The 17,108-nt window shown below is 37.5% G+C and overlaps 1 protein-coding gene across 6 annotated transcripts in view; it reads right to left on the bottom strand.

Moving 5' to 3' along the window:
- Nucleotides 1-1,401: 1,401 nt before the first annotated feature.
- The window catches only part of Ash1l (ASH1 like histone lysine methyltransferase), a 176,655-nt gene continuing 160,948 nt past the window's right edge, over nucleotides 1,402-17,108 (bottom strand). For 5 of the 6 annotated variants that reach the window (XM_078027423.1, XM_078027422.1, XM_005331359.4 and 2 more), the window contains 11 exons: nucleotides 16,994-17,048; nucleotides 16,779-16,911; nucleotides 12,064-12,312; nucleotides 11,210-11,296; nucleotides 10,434-10,524; nucleotides 9,881-10,019; nucleotides 9,595-9,767; nucleotides 8,607-8,773; nucleotides 6,462-6,502; nucleotides 4,371-4,672; nucleotides 1,402-3,928 (listed from right to left, as the gene is read on the bottom strand). In XM_078027423.1, coding sequence (XP_077883549.1) covers nucleotides 3,837-3,928; nucleotides 4,371-4,672; nucleotides 6,462-6,502; nucleotides 8,607-8,773; nucleotides 9,595-9,767; nucleotides 9,881-10,019; nucleotides 10,434-10,524; nucleotides 11,210-11,296; nucleotides 12,064-12,312; nucleotides 16,779-16,911; nucleotides 16,994-17,048 — 1,529 coding nt within the window. In that variant the 3' untranslated portion in view covers nucleotides 1,402-3,836. Of the gene's footprint in view, nucleotides 3,994-4,370; nucleotides 4,673-6,461; nucleotides 6,503-8,606; nucleotides 8,774-9,594; nucleotides 9,768-9,880; nucleotides 10,020-10,433; nucleotides 10,525-11,209; nucleotides 11,297-12,063; nucleotides 12,313-16,778; nucleotides 16,912-16,993; nucleotides 17,049-17,108 lie in introns of all 6 variants that reach the window. The other variant, XM_040287678.2, reaches the window with a different exon arrangement.

Raw genomic sequence — 17,108 nt, 5'->3', positions numbered from 1 at the left:
GGTTCTCAGGCCTGTGCAGGTGGTAACTCAGCAGTGAGACCTCCTTACTGAACATAAAGTAGGTCAATCAATGATATAAAATATAGTTTTGTAACTATGTAATCTTAAATAGTATGGCTATGATAGACATCAAAGGTTAAAAAAAAGAAAGGTAAACAAAATTTAATACTAATGTATCTTTTATTTTTTCCAGTCATGAAGAGACTGTCATTTAACATTGGCACCATTCTGATTTTTTTTTTTTGGGTGCTGGAAATTGAACCCAGGGGTGCTCTACCCCTGAGCTACTTCAACCCTTTTTTTGAGACAGGGTCACTTCGACTTAAACCTTTGATCTCCCTGCCTCAGTCTCCGGAGTAACTGGGATTAGAGACATATGTATGTCTAGCTTTGTATCTGGTGTTGAATTCCAAGCTGTTATAGGAGATTTGAACTTTCATTTTTGGGGGCACTTTACTACTAAAGCACATCTTTTCATTTTTATTTACTTTTTACTTTGAGACAGGGTCTGGCTAATTTGCTGAGGCTGGCTTTGAACTTGTGATCCTCCTGCCTCAGCCTGAGTGTCTGGGTTTATAGGTTTGTACCACCACGCCCAGTGGACATTTGAACTCTTTATGTCAATTGTCATAAGTCAATTGTCTTACTGCTTCTGAGCAACTATATTTTACCTGAGCTTCTAGCCTACATGTCTGATCTGTGCCTGGAAGAAATTTTTGTCCTTTCAGTTACTTACTGTAGTGGGTTTTATCTTCCTTGATTAGTATATTCTGAAATTTCTATTTGAGCACACAAACCACTGGGTATCTGGCTCCAACACTAGTAATTTTGGCAAGTTACTTAACTTTCCCAGTTTTCACTTCTATGAAAATGAGAATAATAACTTCAGAGGGCTATTATGGATATTAATGAAGTAGCTATGTGATCTTGGGCAAGTTATTTGACCTGTCATTCCCATTTCCTCATCAATACTGAAAGGACTGTTGTGAGGATTAATTTATACATGGAAAAGGTTCTTATGATATAAATGGTTTGGCATCTAGCCCCCCAAAAGTGGCCTCAAGTTGTTGCTAGCCTCAGAGGTTCATGAGTATTAAATGCCATAATGAATGTGTGTCCAAAGGATGAATGTACAGAATAGCATGGCATGTATGAGAAACAGATGATTCTTGGTGTGGTGATTGCTGTGCTGCTGATTGGTTAGGCTGGATCTAAAAGATCCTAGAATTGAAGAAGTGGCTTTACCCAGCAGTCCACAAATGGTGAGTGTGCTCAAGGGGCCCAGGATGGTGATAACATGGTTTTGGAGAGATTCCCTGAGAAATATGATGGAAAGGAGGCTGGAAGATCAAAGGAGGTAGGAAAGAGGGGGAAAAAAATAGGAAGCTCAGCACTCCACAGTTAGGAAAAGTTTTTTTTCCATTTAATACTAGACTTTCAAGGATTGAGATGCAAGCTTTTTATGCAATTACATCCAATGTTAAAATTGGTAATACATAATTTACAAAGATTAACATCAAAACAATCATCTATTTAGATATGCTTTTGTAAAAAGGAAATATATTAGCAGCATTTATATTTTCCGCAATCACACAGCCTACAGACATGCAGACTAACTCTGTATCTATTTGCAGTGATGTAGTGCTTTGCCCCGCATTTCAAACACCAAAACCCACCTGGCAGCTGGGGGTTCTTTTTATTTCATTATTATAAAATAACTGAAAAATAAAAAAAGGCATTAATTTCTACACCAGTAAGAAAAAACAAGTTTTTGCACTTACCTAACATTTGATTGTCTAAAAAACATTTCGGTTTTTAGTCTTTCAACAAAAGAAAGATAAAATGACAGAGCGTAGTGTCTTTTGCTTCTGTTCTCGCATTTTACAAAGTTTTTTCTTTTTCGTCTTTTTTTAAAATTTTAGTGTTTAACACTATTAAAAGAATCATTGAATTTTAATCTCTTTCTTGTCATTTTCTTGCTTTTGACTAAAAGGAGACCCCCAAAGTGCCCCTAGACCCACCTCCCTCCCACCTATTCCCTGCAATGAAAAACAAAAGAAACCACTCAAACGGGCTTGAACATGCGATTTTCCCAGCTCCACACGTGAGTATCTTATACCCAGGTCTCTTAGTAATGTACAGTGCTTCTCTACAGTAAGAAAATACTCCAAACTATTTTCTTAATTCTCTTTTTTTCTTTAATAAAATATTTATTTTGCTTTTTTTCTCTGCTCAAGGGGATCTATGGCATCCCCCGTTTCTTTTGTTTTTTTTTTTTTTTTCTTCAAGAATGACACAGAAAGGAGAAAAAGAAAAAAAGTCAATGGAATGGAAGGTGGTCAATGTTTCTACCTAAACGAGTCAGAGTGTCGTCATCATAAAGGGAAATGTACAGTTAGGACAGCATTGGTCCAGTATTAGAAAAAGTAATGGGGACATGTTTACTATTGTATTGCTTACCAATCACGCAGCAGATATATATATATACATATATATGTATATATATATGTATATATATATACACATACATATATATATATACACATGCGCATATATATACACACACACACACACACACACACACATATATACACACACAACTTGGCACATTTAAAAACCATCTTTTATAAGAACATCTAAAACGTATATGCATATGTATGTCTGAGAAGACAAAAAGCAAAGCTTTTTAAATTTTATTTTTAAAGAGACAGTATAGTCTTGGTAACTTCTGGTCAAGAGTATGGGAAGGAAGGAGACACCCTGGATATACCTCCTGATGATGAAGTCATTCAGAAGGGTGGAGGGAAGATGGGACAAGGGATGAAGAAAACACACTGTCTCTTGAAGAGATGGACATCGAAAACTATACAATTCAGAAAACAAAAGTAGTGTTTTAAATCGATAATTTACAAATACTCTGATAGGTGAATACTGCTGAACAGTTCATGTAGTGACTTTTATTGGGGGGGGGAGTTTAGAGTTTTTTTTATGTAGTTTTAAAAATTATTTTATTTTGAAATGGATCTTCATTTGCACAGCACAGCAGACACACAAGAACCACAGCACATCAAAAACAGCATGTGTGCTGGCGGGGCCTGGCTTTCTCATTAGAAAAAAATATGCTTCGGCAGGTTATGAAGGTAAAACAAAAATAATTACATGAAGTACTACCCTCCTGACCCCATGGGGGCCTTCCCTAGCCCATGATTCCATTCTGGGGAGTAGAGGTAGGGAGAGGGGCAGCAGTTACAAGTGCTTTGAGCTGTCAAACTCACGTTTTACTTTGACCTGGTTGGACAAGAAAGGAGAGACAAACTTTCCTAGTCAAGGATCTGGGAAGAGGCCCCAGCTACTGTATCTCTTTTAGGTCTCTGGGGTAGCTCTTGGAGCCAATAGAGAACAGACAGGGTAAGGCTGGGGATCCTGGTCCTTTCCCTTTGGATTTTGAGTTTACCTGGGCATGGGAAGCAGCTTCTTAGCAGTGCCTATGGGATCAGGGGATGACCCAAAAAACCCAAGCTGTGAGGAGAGGCAAGTGCTGTAAAGTACCAATAGGTTCTAGTCATCACCATTGTGATCCTCCCTCCTCTACATTATTAACCCTTAGGGTGAAGCAACGGAGAGGAAAATTAATTAAACTGAACCGTCTCAGACAGATTCCATTCTCTTCCTCTCCACTAGCTCCAAGGTTTATTTAGTACCTAATATCAACAACATGACCCCATTCCCCTTGCCTGGACGGACCCTTCCTGTCCCTGTCTATACCCAGAGAGCAGGAAGCGGAACTGATTAGCTCCACTGGATCCCAGATGCTTGAAGTTCTCATTCTCTGAGGGTCATTTCCGAAAACTGTTTTCTGGGATAAACAAAGTACGCCTTCGCAGTCTCCTGCCTGATCCTTCCTCCAGCAAGTAGGTCACATCAATGGCTGAAAACAGAACCAAGGAGGCTCATCAAATACCACTCTCCCACTCCTTATTCCAGATTTGAGCTCTAAGGAGAACAAAAGAATTCAATGATTTCTTTTCTGACCTATAAGCAAATTAGGCCCTCCTCCAGTCTTAGATGAAAAAGGTGGTTCTCTAGGGAAGGAGATCATCTCACCTCCCACAGTTTTATTCCTAAAATAGAACTAAAGACAGGCCTATGAAAGAACTATACCATTTTCTTAAAACAATTTCCTTGCTGGGCCAGAAATCAGAAGTTGTTCTGGAACCTGGAGATGAAGCTCAGCAGTAGAGCACTAGCCTAGCACGTTAGGCCCTGGGTTTGATCCCCAGCACCACACACACACAAAAAGTTGTTCTTTTTCACCCGTTCTCCACTTCTTACTTATCTTTATCTATAGATATAAGCCTGGTGTTTCTTACCGTTTTTTCCAGGGATTTTTTCAAGGAGATTGAGCAAGATCTGGTTGAGTCGTTCCCGTTGACTATGCCGTCGTTCCTCAGGGGTACAGACTGACTGGGGTTCTTGACCACTTTCTTCTGTTTTTTTTTCAGCCTCACTGACTTCAGCAGTGGTTCTCTCCTGTTCAGGTTCCTCCAGGCCAGGGATCTCATTGGCTGCTTGCTCCTGACTGGCTAGTACCTCTTCAATCAAGGGCAGGGCATCATCCTCCTGTCCCAGGTCTTTCAGGGGGGCCTTTGACCGCTCAGACTTCCAGGATGATCTGCCAAAATTATATGCAAATTTAGGGTAAAGTTAAATAAAGACTGGAGGAGGGAAGGTGAATAAAGGGTAAAAGCCTCAGGATGGTTGAGATATTGAAGTCTAGTTATTAGAGTCTTGGCTTGATATAAAAAATTTGATTCTGGTCTTCAATTTATTATAAAATGACTACCTTTCTCTGAGATTTATTTTTATTTTTGTTTTTGTACTGTAAATTGAACCCAAGAGCACTTTACCACTGAAATACATAACCAACTCTTTTTTTTTATTTTGAGATAGGGTCTCGCTATGTTGCTCAGGGCCTACGTTGTTGGGGCTGGCTTTGAACTTGTGATTCTCCTATCTTAGCCTCCTGAGTCTCTGGGATTAAAGGCATGTGCCACAGTGCCTGGCTTTGAAATTTAATGTCTCTTTGTAAAATTTAACCTTTCTTCTTTTTCTCCAGGATCTGAGGCAAAGATGAGATAGAAATCCATAAAAATATAACAGTGCGTGCAGGTATAGTGGCACATGCATGTAATTCCAGTGACATGGGAGACTGAGGCAGAAGGATTGCAAGTATGAGGCCAGCCTTAGCAATTTAGAGATGTCCTCTTTCAAAATATAAAGGGAAGGGGATGCAGCTTAGTGGCAGAGTGGCCCTGGGCTTATATTTATTTAAATACATTTAAATTAAAATAAATAAAGACCATATACACATATAACCAGTACTGCTTAGTGATCTCTGTTTCCTGAGTATAGAAGTGGAGTTTTTACTTTTCCTGAATCACTTCTCCAAACCTATAATTTAATATTTTCTCCTTTGTGGTTGGCTAATATGGGAAAAGCAGTTGTTGTTCTCCCACTCAACAGATAATGGAATTGAAGAAAAACTGTCTTCTAGTCCAGCATGGTGGTGCACATCTATAATCCAAGAAGCTTGGGAGGCCAAGGCAGAAGGATTGCAAGTTCAAAGCCAGCCAGCAATTTAGTGAGGCCCTAAGCAATTTAATAAGAACCCATCTCAAACCGTAAAAGGAATGGGAGCATGGTGCAGTGGTGCACGCCTGTAATCCCAGCAGCTCGGGAGGCTCAGGCAGGAGAATCGTGAGTTCAAAGCCAGCCTCAGGAATGGCAAGGTGCTAAGCAACTCAGTGAGACCCTGTCTCTAATAAAATACAAAATTGGGCTGGGGATGTGGCTCAGTGGTTGAGTGCTCTTGAGTTCAATCCTTGGTACCCTACCTTCCCCGCCCAAAGACAGGAATGGGGATGTGGCATAGTGGTTAAGGCACCTTAAGTTCAATTCCTCGTACCAAAAACAAAACCAAACCAGCACCAGCACCATCACCACCACCACCACTACCAACGACAACAAAGAAAGAAAAGCCTTTTGTGCTCTTTCTTAAGGAATTTCCCTATTTTGTGCAAAATAAAAATAAAAATTATGAGCTTAAACTGGGCATGCCTGATATTTGTTCCTTAACAGAGGTACCAAGAGTTGATATACCTTGAGGTAATGGGGAAAGCTTGCAGATATCTAAAGAGACTTTTCTGAGTCTATCTGGGTTTCAAATCTTTTTTTTTTCCTTTTCTTATTTAATTTCCCACAAATATTACCTCTGTCCCAACTAAGGCTGCATAATGAGATAGAAGAAGTCCAATTCTTCCATAGTGGTACTACACTGGACTGCTCTGCAGAGAATACCTAATTCTAGCAGTGGAGCTGAAAGGGTTAGCTGCTTGTTCTTTTGCTCAATTTGAGCTTTTGTTTAACCCCTTAGGATCCCTTGCCTATTCCCTGGGACTTACCGCCCACCGTTCCTCTTGTAGTTGTCTGGAACATAATGAGGCTGCAGAGAAGAAAAGGAAGTGGTTAAGTATACTACAAAAGCTAGCAATGTTAAATCTGATCTGGAGTTAGCTCACGGTAAGGGAGGTAAATTGATGACTGTTATCAAAACTGAGGTTTAAGATTTCTATCAATCTGTAGGCCATAATGTCTTTTTTTTTTTTGGTAATCCTAGAATGACAGTGGAAGAGCTGGATGTGGTGGTGAATGTCTGTAATCCCAGCGGCTTGGGAGGCTGAAGCAGGAGGATCACAAGTTCAAAGGCAACCTCAGCAACTCAGTGAGACCCTATTGCTAAATAAAATACAAAATAGGGCTGGGGATGTGGCTCAGTGGTCGAGTGCCCCTGAGTTCAATCCCTGGTACCCACCCACCTCTGTACTCCCCCAAAAAAGAATGTCAGTGGAAGAGATAATAATACAATTTTCTCTGACCTGTTCTACCTTTGAAATGATTAATATTAGGGTTTCACAGCTAATCTAACCAAGTAACTCATGTAAAGCTGCTGAATAAGCAAACACAAAATCAAATGAATAAGAGGAAAGAACATGGTGGTGGACTAGAAGACAAAAGACTGGAGAGATCTAAAAATAATAGGGATATATAGGTTTACTTTCTGGTTAATTATTTATAAGAATGTCATATAGTTACAAATTTTGATAGTTACAAATTTTGACAGGCCCATTGCTATAGTTTAGAAATGTCTCTCAAAGGCCCATGTGTTAAGGCTTGGTGCCCAGCCTATGGTACTATTGGGAGGTGGTGGAACCTCTGGAGTGGGGCCTAGTAGGAAGAAGTAAGGGGTGTGTCCTTGAAGGGGTTATTAGGATACTGTTCTCTTCCTATTTTTCTGCTTCCTGGATGTGGCAAGGTGAGCTGTCTCCTCCATCACACACTCCCCTTCACGAGGTACTGTGCGGCCATAGACTCAAAGTGATAAAGCCAAGTAATCATGGTCTGAAACTTCTGAACCATGAGACAAACTAAATTTTCTCCTTAAAAGTTGATTTTCTCATGTTATTGTTTTGCCACAATGATGTAAAGTTGACTAATATACATACTAAAGAAAGATTCAATGATGAGGAGCCTGACAGCTAGGATTTCATTATAGCAAACAGATGAATGGAAGACTAAAATCTTTATGAATGAAAATTACTGGCATATGTTTTCAACAATTTGGAAGAAAAAATACACAGAAAAGAGGCTGAAAATGTTGACCATGGGTATTTTCTAGGTAGTGGAGACAATATGTAATTTTTTCCTTTCTAATTTTTTTTTGCTTTTCAAATTTTATATAATAATAATGTCTTACATCTTTTAATCCAGGCATAAGTATAGAATTATTTTCATCAAAGGTTTTTTTGAGGTCCTTGACAACTTTCTACTTCCTTCTTAAAATTATAAGTGAAAAAACAAAACTATAGATGTGGGGCTCAACAGCAAAGATTAAATTGAGGTGAGAGATAAAAGGAAAATCCAACAAGGTATAATCTATAATCAACAACTTCCTGAGATATATGTGAGGAGATGTATTTCCCTAAGAAGAAATGTATTTATGATGTTCAAAAATGTCCCCAACAGGGCTGGGGTTATGGCTCAGAGGTAGAGCGCTCGCCTAGCATGAGTAAGGCACTGGGTTCAATCCTCAGCTCCACATAAAAGAACAAAATAAGGGCTGGAGTTGTGTTTTAGTGGTAGAACACTTGCCTAGCAACTGTGAGGCCCTGGGTTCGATCCTCAGCACCACATAAAAATAAATAAAGGTATTGTGTCCAACTACAGCTAAAAATAAATAAATAAGAACGAAATAAAGGTATTGTGTCTACCTACAACTAAATAATAATAAAATATATATAAATGGATGGAACTGTGGTAGAGTGTTCACCTAGCATGCACGAGGCACTGGGTTTGATCTTCAGCACCACATACAGGAAAATAAAAACAGTGAATCCACCTATAATTAAAAAACAAAAATAAAGTCCCCAACAGAGCTGGAGATTTTCCCAGTTTGAGATGGAATCAGGATGAAGAAACAAAAAGACACAGAGAAATTCCCACTTTCATGCTATCCTGACATGTAGCATTAAGAAAGGAAAGCAACTTACTGAGAAATCTCTTTTGGGAGTAAGCTTCTTCGGAAAGTGATCAAAGGCATAAGGTTTGGTGCAGACAGGATAGCGATTCCGGTGAATCTTGTAAAACAGGTGTGCTGACTTGTCCAGACGATAATCACAGATGTACACATCTTGCTCCTTTACTCCTTTGGGTCTCCCTGTGAGTCCAAACACTGTTTTAAAGGATCCAATTTCCCTTTCCCTTTCATGGGCTACCTAAAAGCCACCACACAGCTTGTGACAGCAGCTAAACCCATAAATGGAAAATGTATTTATCTAGAAAGGCTGAACTTTAATAAGCACTGGTGGTTGCAGAAAAAAAAATCAGTTCCCAGATACCAGTGACCAAAAAGTAGACAAGGAATACAAAGAGAATAAAATAACATGAGAGAAAGAAACAAGACATATTAAGAGCTGTAAGGAATTTTGAGGGATAAATAGAACATATTATATGGAGGAGTTAAGACAAAAAAAGCGAGTATAATTAAAAGGGAAGAACATTTGGAAGTGAACACTTTTTAAATGGGAAGGGTCATCAGTGTCACAGAGCTGCAAAATGTGTGCCAGTACTGGAATGGAATATATATTATTTTGAACTACTCTGCTATGATGCTGAGAGAACAAACTAAGTAAATTGATTCTGCTAATAATGACAACTAACATATATTAGACTTTTACTGTAAGCCATAAACTAAGTCCTTTTGTGGATAATTTAATCAAAAGTCTTTAAAATAAATACAAATCCTGTTTTTAGCAAGAAAATTGATACATTTAAGTATCTTGCCAAGGGCCACAAAAGTGAAACTATTAAACAGTATTTTAAAATGTCAACTAAATTTAAAAAGTGGGAACAAACATTATTGAGGATCAAACAGCTAGCACTGGAGAATCTTTACATTGAGACAACTAGAATGGGGTGGGCAATTAAAGATCAATAAACGGGATATAAGGTCATTTCTAACTAGACCAGATCATTTACCTTTACAATATGTATAAAGGTCCAACACACAGCAGGTCCCCACTACAGCTTCCAAGGGAATGATCTCATAGAGTGGCACCCGAAATAGTTCATTGTGGTAGAACCGCCGGGATGGAGAATGGTGAGTTTCATGGGGACGGAAATAATGGTGACCAAAGGCAAAACGTTCTTCTCTAAAAAAAGGAAAATGGATAAGGGAAAGTTTAGTTGATTAGCAAAATTCTAGTGAATATTCATCTCTGCTGGTAGGTTATAGCTGGAAGAAAGATAGGAAGTCAGGACATACTTTTCATTCTTCCAAAGTTTCTCAATTCGGAAAATGTCAAGTTTATCTCTGTTAATGTGAGATAAAAGTCTATAGGATTGACGCACTGGGTGGCCATCAGGGGTACGCCGACTATCCCTCATCAGATATACACAGTCACCTAGGGAGGTATACAACAAAGGAGAAAGTTAAAATGATTCTTGAATGAATTCTGTGAGGCATTCATTATCTGACCCAGGGTCTACATAGAAAGAACTCATAAGCTAAACCAGGATAAATACAGACATCTAAAAGTCTAACTGTAATGACAATCAATTCTAGACTATGAGAATGACCTGAGGGAGTTCTTCCATCTCTTGGACTTCCAATGTGTCTTTCCTAGTTTTCAAATTAGCTTTACAAACCTCTCTCTCATAAATCAGTATTATATGGTGAAGGGGTGATATGTATAAACATAAGGTATAAAGATCCATTAAATGCCATTTGGAACAATGATTATTATTCAGATAGCAGATAGTTCCTACTATTCTAACAGGTCTGCTCTAACAAGGAGGATTAAGTGGTTTGTACACACCTTGACGAAGCAGTAAGTCATCACGAAGCAAACAGATGAAGTAGACACAGCCAGGTTGGGCATAATGGGGCCGAGGAATCATGGGTACCTCCTGATAAGAGCAGAAAGTTAATGGATAAGGCCTAGAATTACTACATTCATCCTTCAACCTTTAAGAGAGGAAAACAACTAAAATCTAAAATTCCCAACCAAGAATAACTCTTAAGTCATTTCAATACACCAGAGATATAACAAAAGTGAATACATAGGTGTGCTTTACCACTAAGCTACATCCCCAGATCTTTTATATTTTATTTTTAGTTGCTGACACTGGCCTCAAATTTACGATCCTCCTGACTCCGCCTTCTGAGTCATTGGGATTAAAGGCATGTGCTACCATGCAAAACCTTAGTTACATATAGTGCCATTCCTTCCATAGATTTTTAAGTATTTTATTTTTCATTTAATCAAATTCCTTAGAAAATCAAGGGCAGGGGCTGGGGTTGTGGCTCAGTGGTAGAGTGCTTGCTTAGCACATATGAGGCACTGGGTTCATCCTCAGCACCACATAAAAATGAAATAAAGATATTGTGTTCAACTACAAGTAAAAAATAAATATAAATAAAAAAGAAAGAAAGAAAGAAAGAAAGAAAAAGAAAATCAAGGGTAGAAACTGAGGACTAGACAGGTTGAAAAAATATCAGAGGATATTCTGTGTAATCAGAGCAGGGTGCATACCATGCGCTACATCTTTTATTTATAGATAAAATTTATAGTTGTATCAGAAGACAGCTTACCCTGTCCACAGGCCTTGGGTCACACTGCTCACAAAGGTAGTGTTCCACATCTGAGTTCACTCCCATACAGTCACAATGTTGCCACACCTAAAGAAAAATGTATAGTTAGGGGATGATAAAGGAATTTAGATGTATCAAGAAGTGTTGGGGGTAAGAATAAAAAAATAGCAATGACAGGGTAAAATAGGATAAGTGGGTGAATAAAAATTAAAGATAAATAGTAAAATCGGTCTGAACAGAAGAATACAAATTAATTCATAATATATAGATCTGTCCAAATGAGAGGGAGAGAGAATAAGAAGATGAATATAGTATGAGACCATTACTAAGTAATATACATTTATGATGTGGCTACTGAGAAAGTCTTCACAGTCACAAAATGTTTTCACTTAGTCTTGTTTAACTTTATCCTCTCAACAATCCTTTGTGTTACTTACAGACCCACCTTGCATATAAGGTAATGAGTTCATATGTACTGAGGGAAGACAAGAGGGATCACATCTGGGCCTTGACTCTTGCTTCAGGAGACCTATGGGATTTGTATACTGCAGTCCCTGTTAGCATGCATTACTTAGTGTGCTATCTCTAATGTACTTCTGGGTAAAGCACTAGTCTAAATACTATCTAGATCATGTGATAAATGTGCAGTGAAAATAGACAGAGAGAACAGGAGGTAGAAAAAGGGAGGCGGTAAATGAAAGACCATGTGGTCAACAGTGAGAGATAACAGGAACCGACATTTAGTGAGAGTACATAAAAAAGGCCACCATGCCATATGAGGTGTGGGCTGCATCTCTGAATACTGTCACCATGGTCATCAGGAACAGGCTTGTGCTTTACCTCCTGGCTCTTACCATGCACTTGTCACACTGGATCATGAGGCCTTCGTCCTTGTAGAGGCCACAGATACAGCGAATAACATCATCGTCCTTTTCATGGCCATTTTCCTTCTCAGAGACTGAGGTCTCACTGCTGTCTGCCTCACTTGCTGTTTCTCCCACAATCTCATCAATTTGGGCAGATGCCTCATGTCGGGCATTGTAATAGGCCTTTCGCAGGCGACAAACATCTCTCCCAATTGGGGATTTACGCCCATAGTACTTCTGAAGAAAGAAGAGGAGGAAAACAAATCATGTTTGGTTTTCTCAATTTGGCCTAAAAATATGCCTTAAGAGGTAGTATGATTTTCTTTCTTTTCCATTTTGATTAACAGATTTTGTACAGCATCAAATGTAATGACAGGCAGTTAATAACAACTAAAACTGAACTATAATGAATTAAAATGAGAACCTCTATGATAATTTTCCATTTGCTCTACTGCTGTGTCATTTAATTCCTATCAAGGGCCTTACTATCCACAGGACAAAATACAGTGATCACAGAATATAAATTAATGTTGCAAGCATAATTACTTAGATGCATTGGAGAAGTTCTCCAATGACTCCTCCTACCCCCCAACCTTTTTTGGAGCACTGGGGATTGACTACAGGGCCTCACACATGCTAGGCAAGTGGTCTTTCATTGACCATTATAATCCCAGTTCTTATTTATTTACTTTCAGTGTTTCTTTTTTTTTTTTTTTAAGAGAGAGAGAATTTTAATATTTATTTTTTAGTTTTCGGCGGACACAACATCTTTGTTTTGTATGTGGTGCTGAGGATTGAACCCGGGCCGCACGCATGCTAGGCGAGCACGCTACCGCTTGAGTCACATCCCCAGCCCTACTTTCAGTGTTTCTTGAAAATGTTTTATAATTTTTTTATTCCACTTAAAAAAAAGACTTTATTTTTGTTTATTTTTATGTGGTGCTGGGGACCAAACCCAGGGCCTCACGCATGTGAGGCAAGCGCTCTATCACTGAGCCACAACCCCAACCCTTTTATTCCACTTTATAAAAAAACTTTTAAATATATATTTTTAGTTGTTGATGGACCTTTATTTTTATTAATTTATTTATATAAGGTGCTGAGAATCAAACCCAGTGCCTCACACACGCGAGGCAAGCACTCTGCCACTGAGCCACAGCCTAGCCCTATTCCACATTTAATTGGTGAATTGTAGTTGAATATAATATTGGAACTTGTTGTTACATATCTGTACAAGTACACAATATAACAATATAATCTGGCCAATATAACTCCCCAGCACTTCCTTCCTCCCTGTTTCTCTACTGATTTCCTTTTGATTTTCCAAGAGATCTGTCCTACCTTTCTTTCCCTTTTCCTTTCTAGCTTCTGCATATGAAAGAAATCACAGGTTCCCTAGCCTTCTGAGTCTGACTTATTTTGCTTAATATAATGGTCTCTAGTTCTGTCTGTATTTCTGCAAATGACACAACAGCATTTTTCCTTGAAACTGAATAAACTCCATTGTGTATATATACCACATTAAAAAAAAAAATCTATTCATCCATTGAAACCTGGGCTGTTTCCCTAGTTTGGCTATTGTTAACTGTGCTACTATAAACATGGGTATGCATGTATCACTGTAATATGATGACTTTAATTCTTTAGGATAAATACGGAGAATGGTATATGATGGTTCCATGCCTCATCTTGAGGAGCCTCTGTACTGATTTCTATAGTAGTTGGACCAATTTACAATCCCACCAATGGTATAACAGTGTTCTTTTTTCTCCCTATTGTCTCCAGCATTATTATTATTTGTATTCTTGATGACTTCCATTTTGACTGATGTGAGATGAAATCTCAGTACAGTTTAAATTTTTTAAAAAATTTAAAAATAATTTTTAGTTGTCGATGGACATAATACTTTTATTTTATTTATTTTTATTTAATTGGGTTATTTGTTCTTTTGGTATTCTTTATGAATCCTAGATATTAATCTTCTGTCAGAAGAGTACCTAGTAAAGATTTCTCTCCCATTCTATAGGTTTTCTCTTCATATTCCTAATTGTTTTCTTTTTTTAAATGTTTATGTTTTAGTTGTAGTTGGACACAATATCTTTTTATTTATTTATATGTGGTACTGAGGATTGAACTCACGGCCTCACGTGCACTATGTGTGTATAGAACCTTTTAAATGTGATACCATACTATTATTATTTCCTGAGCTTTAGGGTTCTATTGAGAAAGCTGTTGCCTGTCCCTACATGCTGGGATGCTGACCCTACATTTTTCCTTTCTAAGAGTTGCATAGTTTCTGGTCTAACTCCTTGACCTGATTTTTGTGCTGGGAAAGAGATAAGGGTCTAGTTTCATTCTTCTACATATTGATAATAAATTTTCCTAAGATTGTTTGTTAAAAAGGCTGTCTTTTTTCCAATGTATGTTTTGGAACCTTGAGGATCAGATGACTGCAGATGTGTGAACTTGTCTGTATCTCTTCTATTCTGTACCAATGGTCTATGTATCTGCCAGTACCATGTAGTTTTTGTTATTAATAGCTCTATAGTATAATTTGAAGTCAGTTATTGTGATTACTCCAGCATTGCTTTTTTTGGTTTAGAGACTGTGTTGACTATTCAGAGTCTTTTATTCTTTCAATGAATTTTAGGACTATTTTTCTAGTTCTGTGAAGAATGCCACTGGTATTCTTCACAGAACTAGTGAAGAATTTTGGTAGTATGGCCATTTTAACATTACTTTTGCCTATCCTTGAACATTGGAGGTCTTTCCAGCTTTCAAAGTCTTCTTTAATTTTTGTTCATTGTTCTATAGTTTTCATTATAGTGGTCTTACACTTCCTTGGTTAGATTTATTTTTAGGTGTTTATTTATTTATTTTTTTGAGGCAATTGTGAACAGAACTGTTTTCCTGATTTCTTTCTCAGCAGACTAACTGTTGGCATATAGAAAAGTTATTGATTTTTGTATGTTAACTTTGTAATCTGCTACCTTGCCAAATAATTTACTCATTAGCTCTAGCTGTCTTTTGGTGAAGTTTTTTGGATCTTTGAGGTACAAGAGCATATCTTCTGCAATTACTGATAAATTTGACCACTTCTTTTCCTGTTCTTCTCCTTTTTTCCCCCTCTTTTATTTCCTTCTCTTGCCTAATTGCTCTGACTAGAATTTCTAGGAATATATTAAATAGGAGTGATAGGAATGAACACCCTTGTCCCAGAATTTACAGGGAATGCTTTTAGTTTCCCACCATTTACTATGAGATTGGTTTTAGGTTTTTTATATATACCCTTTATGATGTTGAGGTATGACCCTTCTATCCCTATACGAATGGGTATTGAATGTTGTCAAAGGCCTTCTCTGCATCTATTGAGAGAACTAAGGAATTTTTGTCCTTCATTCTATTTATGTGGTAAATTACATTTATGTATGATAAACCATCTTTGCATCTCTGTAATAAAACCAACTTGGTTGGGTGTACAGTCTTCTTTTTTTTTGCTAATTTTTTATAAGTATTTTTGCACCTAAGTTCATTAGGGATTTGGTTTATAGTTTTGAGGTATTCTTATCTGATTTTGGTATGAGTGTGATACTGGTTTCACAGAATGAATTTAGAACTGTTATATCCCTTTCTGTTTCATGGAATCAGAAGTATTGACATTAGTTCTTTAAGGTTTTCTTTCTTTCTTTTTTTTTCTTAAGACAGAGAGAGAGAGAGAGAGAGAATTTTTAAATATTTATTTATTTTTAGTTTTTGGCGGACACAACATCTTTGTATGTGGTGCTGAGGATCGAACCTGGGCCGCACGCATGCTAGGTGAGCGCGCTACGGTTTGAGCCACATCCCCAGCCCCTAAAGGTTTTCTTTAAATTATAATTCAACATTGTTTTAATTCTCTTCCTAGTTATTTGTTGGTTGCTCTTATTTGGTGTTTCATTCTCTATTTATCTGTTATCTAATAGCCTCTAAAGAGTATTTCAAAATAACTAAATAATTTTCTCCTTGAAACACCTCTTCTGGGTATTTCAAAATAACTGAATAATATTCTCTATGTACTCTGCAGTATTCCATCCGTTCAAGGCTACCTTTTCTACAATGAGATTCGATTAATGTTCAATTTAGCAGCATAATGCCCTTCAATTCTCTCCTCAAGATGTATTTAACTATTTATTCACATGTATTTCTGTGTATTTCACATTTATGTATCTTTTTGAGGAAAGACACTATAGATATGCCTTAAATGTAGTAAAATGTCTGTTTACTGAGTATATATATAAATTTAAGGCTAAATTAGGTTTTTATAAAAATTAAATTTTTGGAGGAATGATTTAGGCTTCCATTCTAGATTTTATTTAATTTTTTTTTAATGATACTGGGGTTAGAACCCAGGGCACTCTACCACTGAGCTATAAATCCAACCTTTTTTTTGGTGATAATTTTAAGATAAGGTCTCACTAAGTTGCTAAAGCTAGCCTCAAACTTGTGATTGTCTTGCCTCAGCCTTCTGATTCACTGGGATTAAAGGCATGTGCCACCACACCTGGCTTCTAGAATGCCTTTTTATATGGGATTCTATAGTATTTAGCATATTGTAAATAGATAATCAAGTTGTACTTAATAAAAAATGAAAGCTGATAGAAGAGGGTAAAAATCTTAAACTCAATGGTTCTCTTAATCTGTGTTTGAAGCGAGTGAAGAAATACCTCAGCATTCCGAAAGACTTTAAGCATGTCAGCATCAAAAGCTTCTACTGTCTTATAATAACCAATGAGGATCTGCTTTTCTATGGTGACAAGATCAAGGGGATCAGAGATCTTCTCATAATAATCAGCATTCCTGGAACATAAAGTCATGGTGTTAATAAGGTACACATAGTACTTTTAGAAAACTCAGATTATTACCTCAAATATGAACCTACTTTTTCTTTGAGGGGAGGTTCAAAAGTGGAGCTGCCAGTGCTTGTCGAGAAGAATCTGAAAAAGAATGCAAATTTGGTAGAAAGACTAATATACAAGAAAGGCAAGCATCTATCT

The sequence above is a fragment of the Ictidomys tridecemlineatus genome, chromosome 11 (genome assembly GCF_052094955.1).
Source record: "Ictidomys tridecemlineatus isolate mIctTri1 chromosome 11, mIctTri1.hap1, whole genome shotgun sequence".
Classification (NCBI taxonomy): domain Eukaryota; kingdom Metazoa; phylum Chordata; class Mammalia; order Rodentia; family Sciuridae; genus Ictidomys; species Ictidomys tridecemlineatus.
Note: the sequence above shows the minus strand (reverse complement) of the source record. Positions and strands in the feature narration are given on the sequence as shown.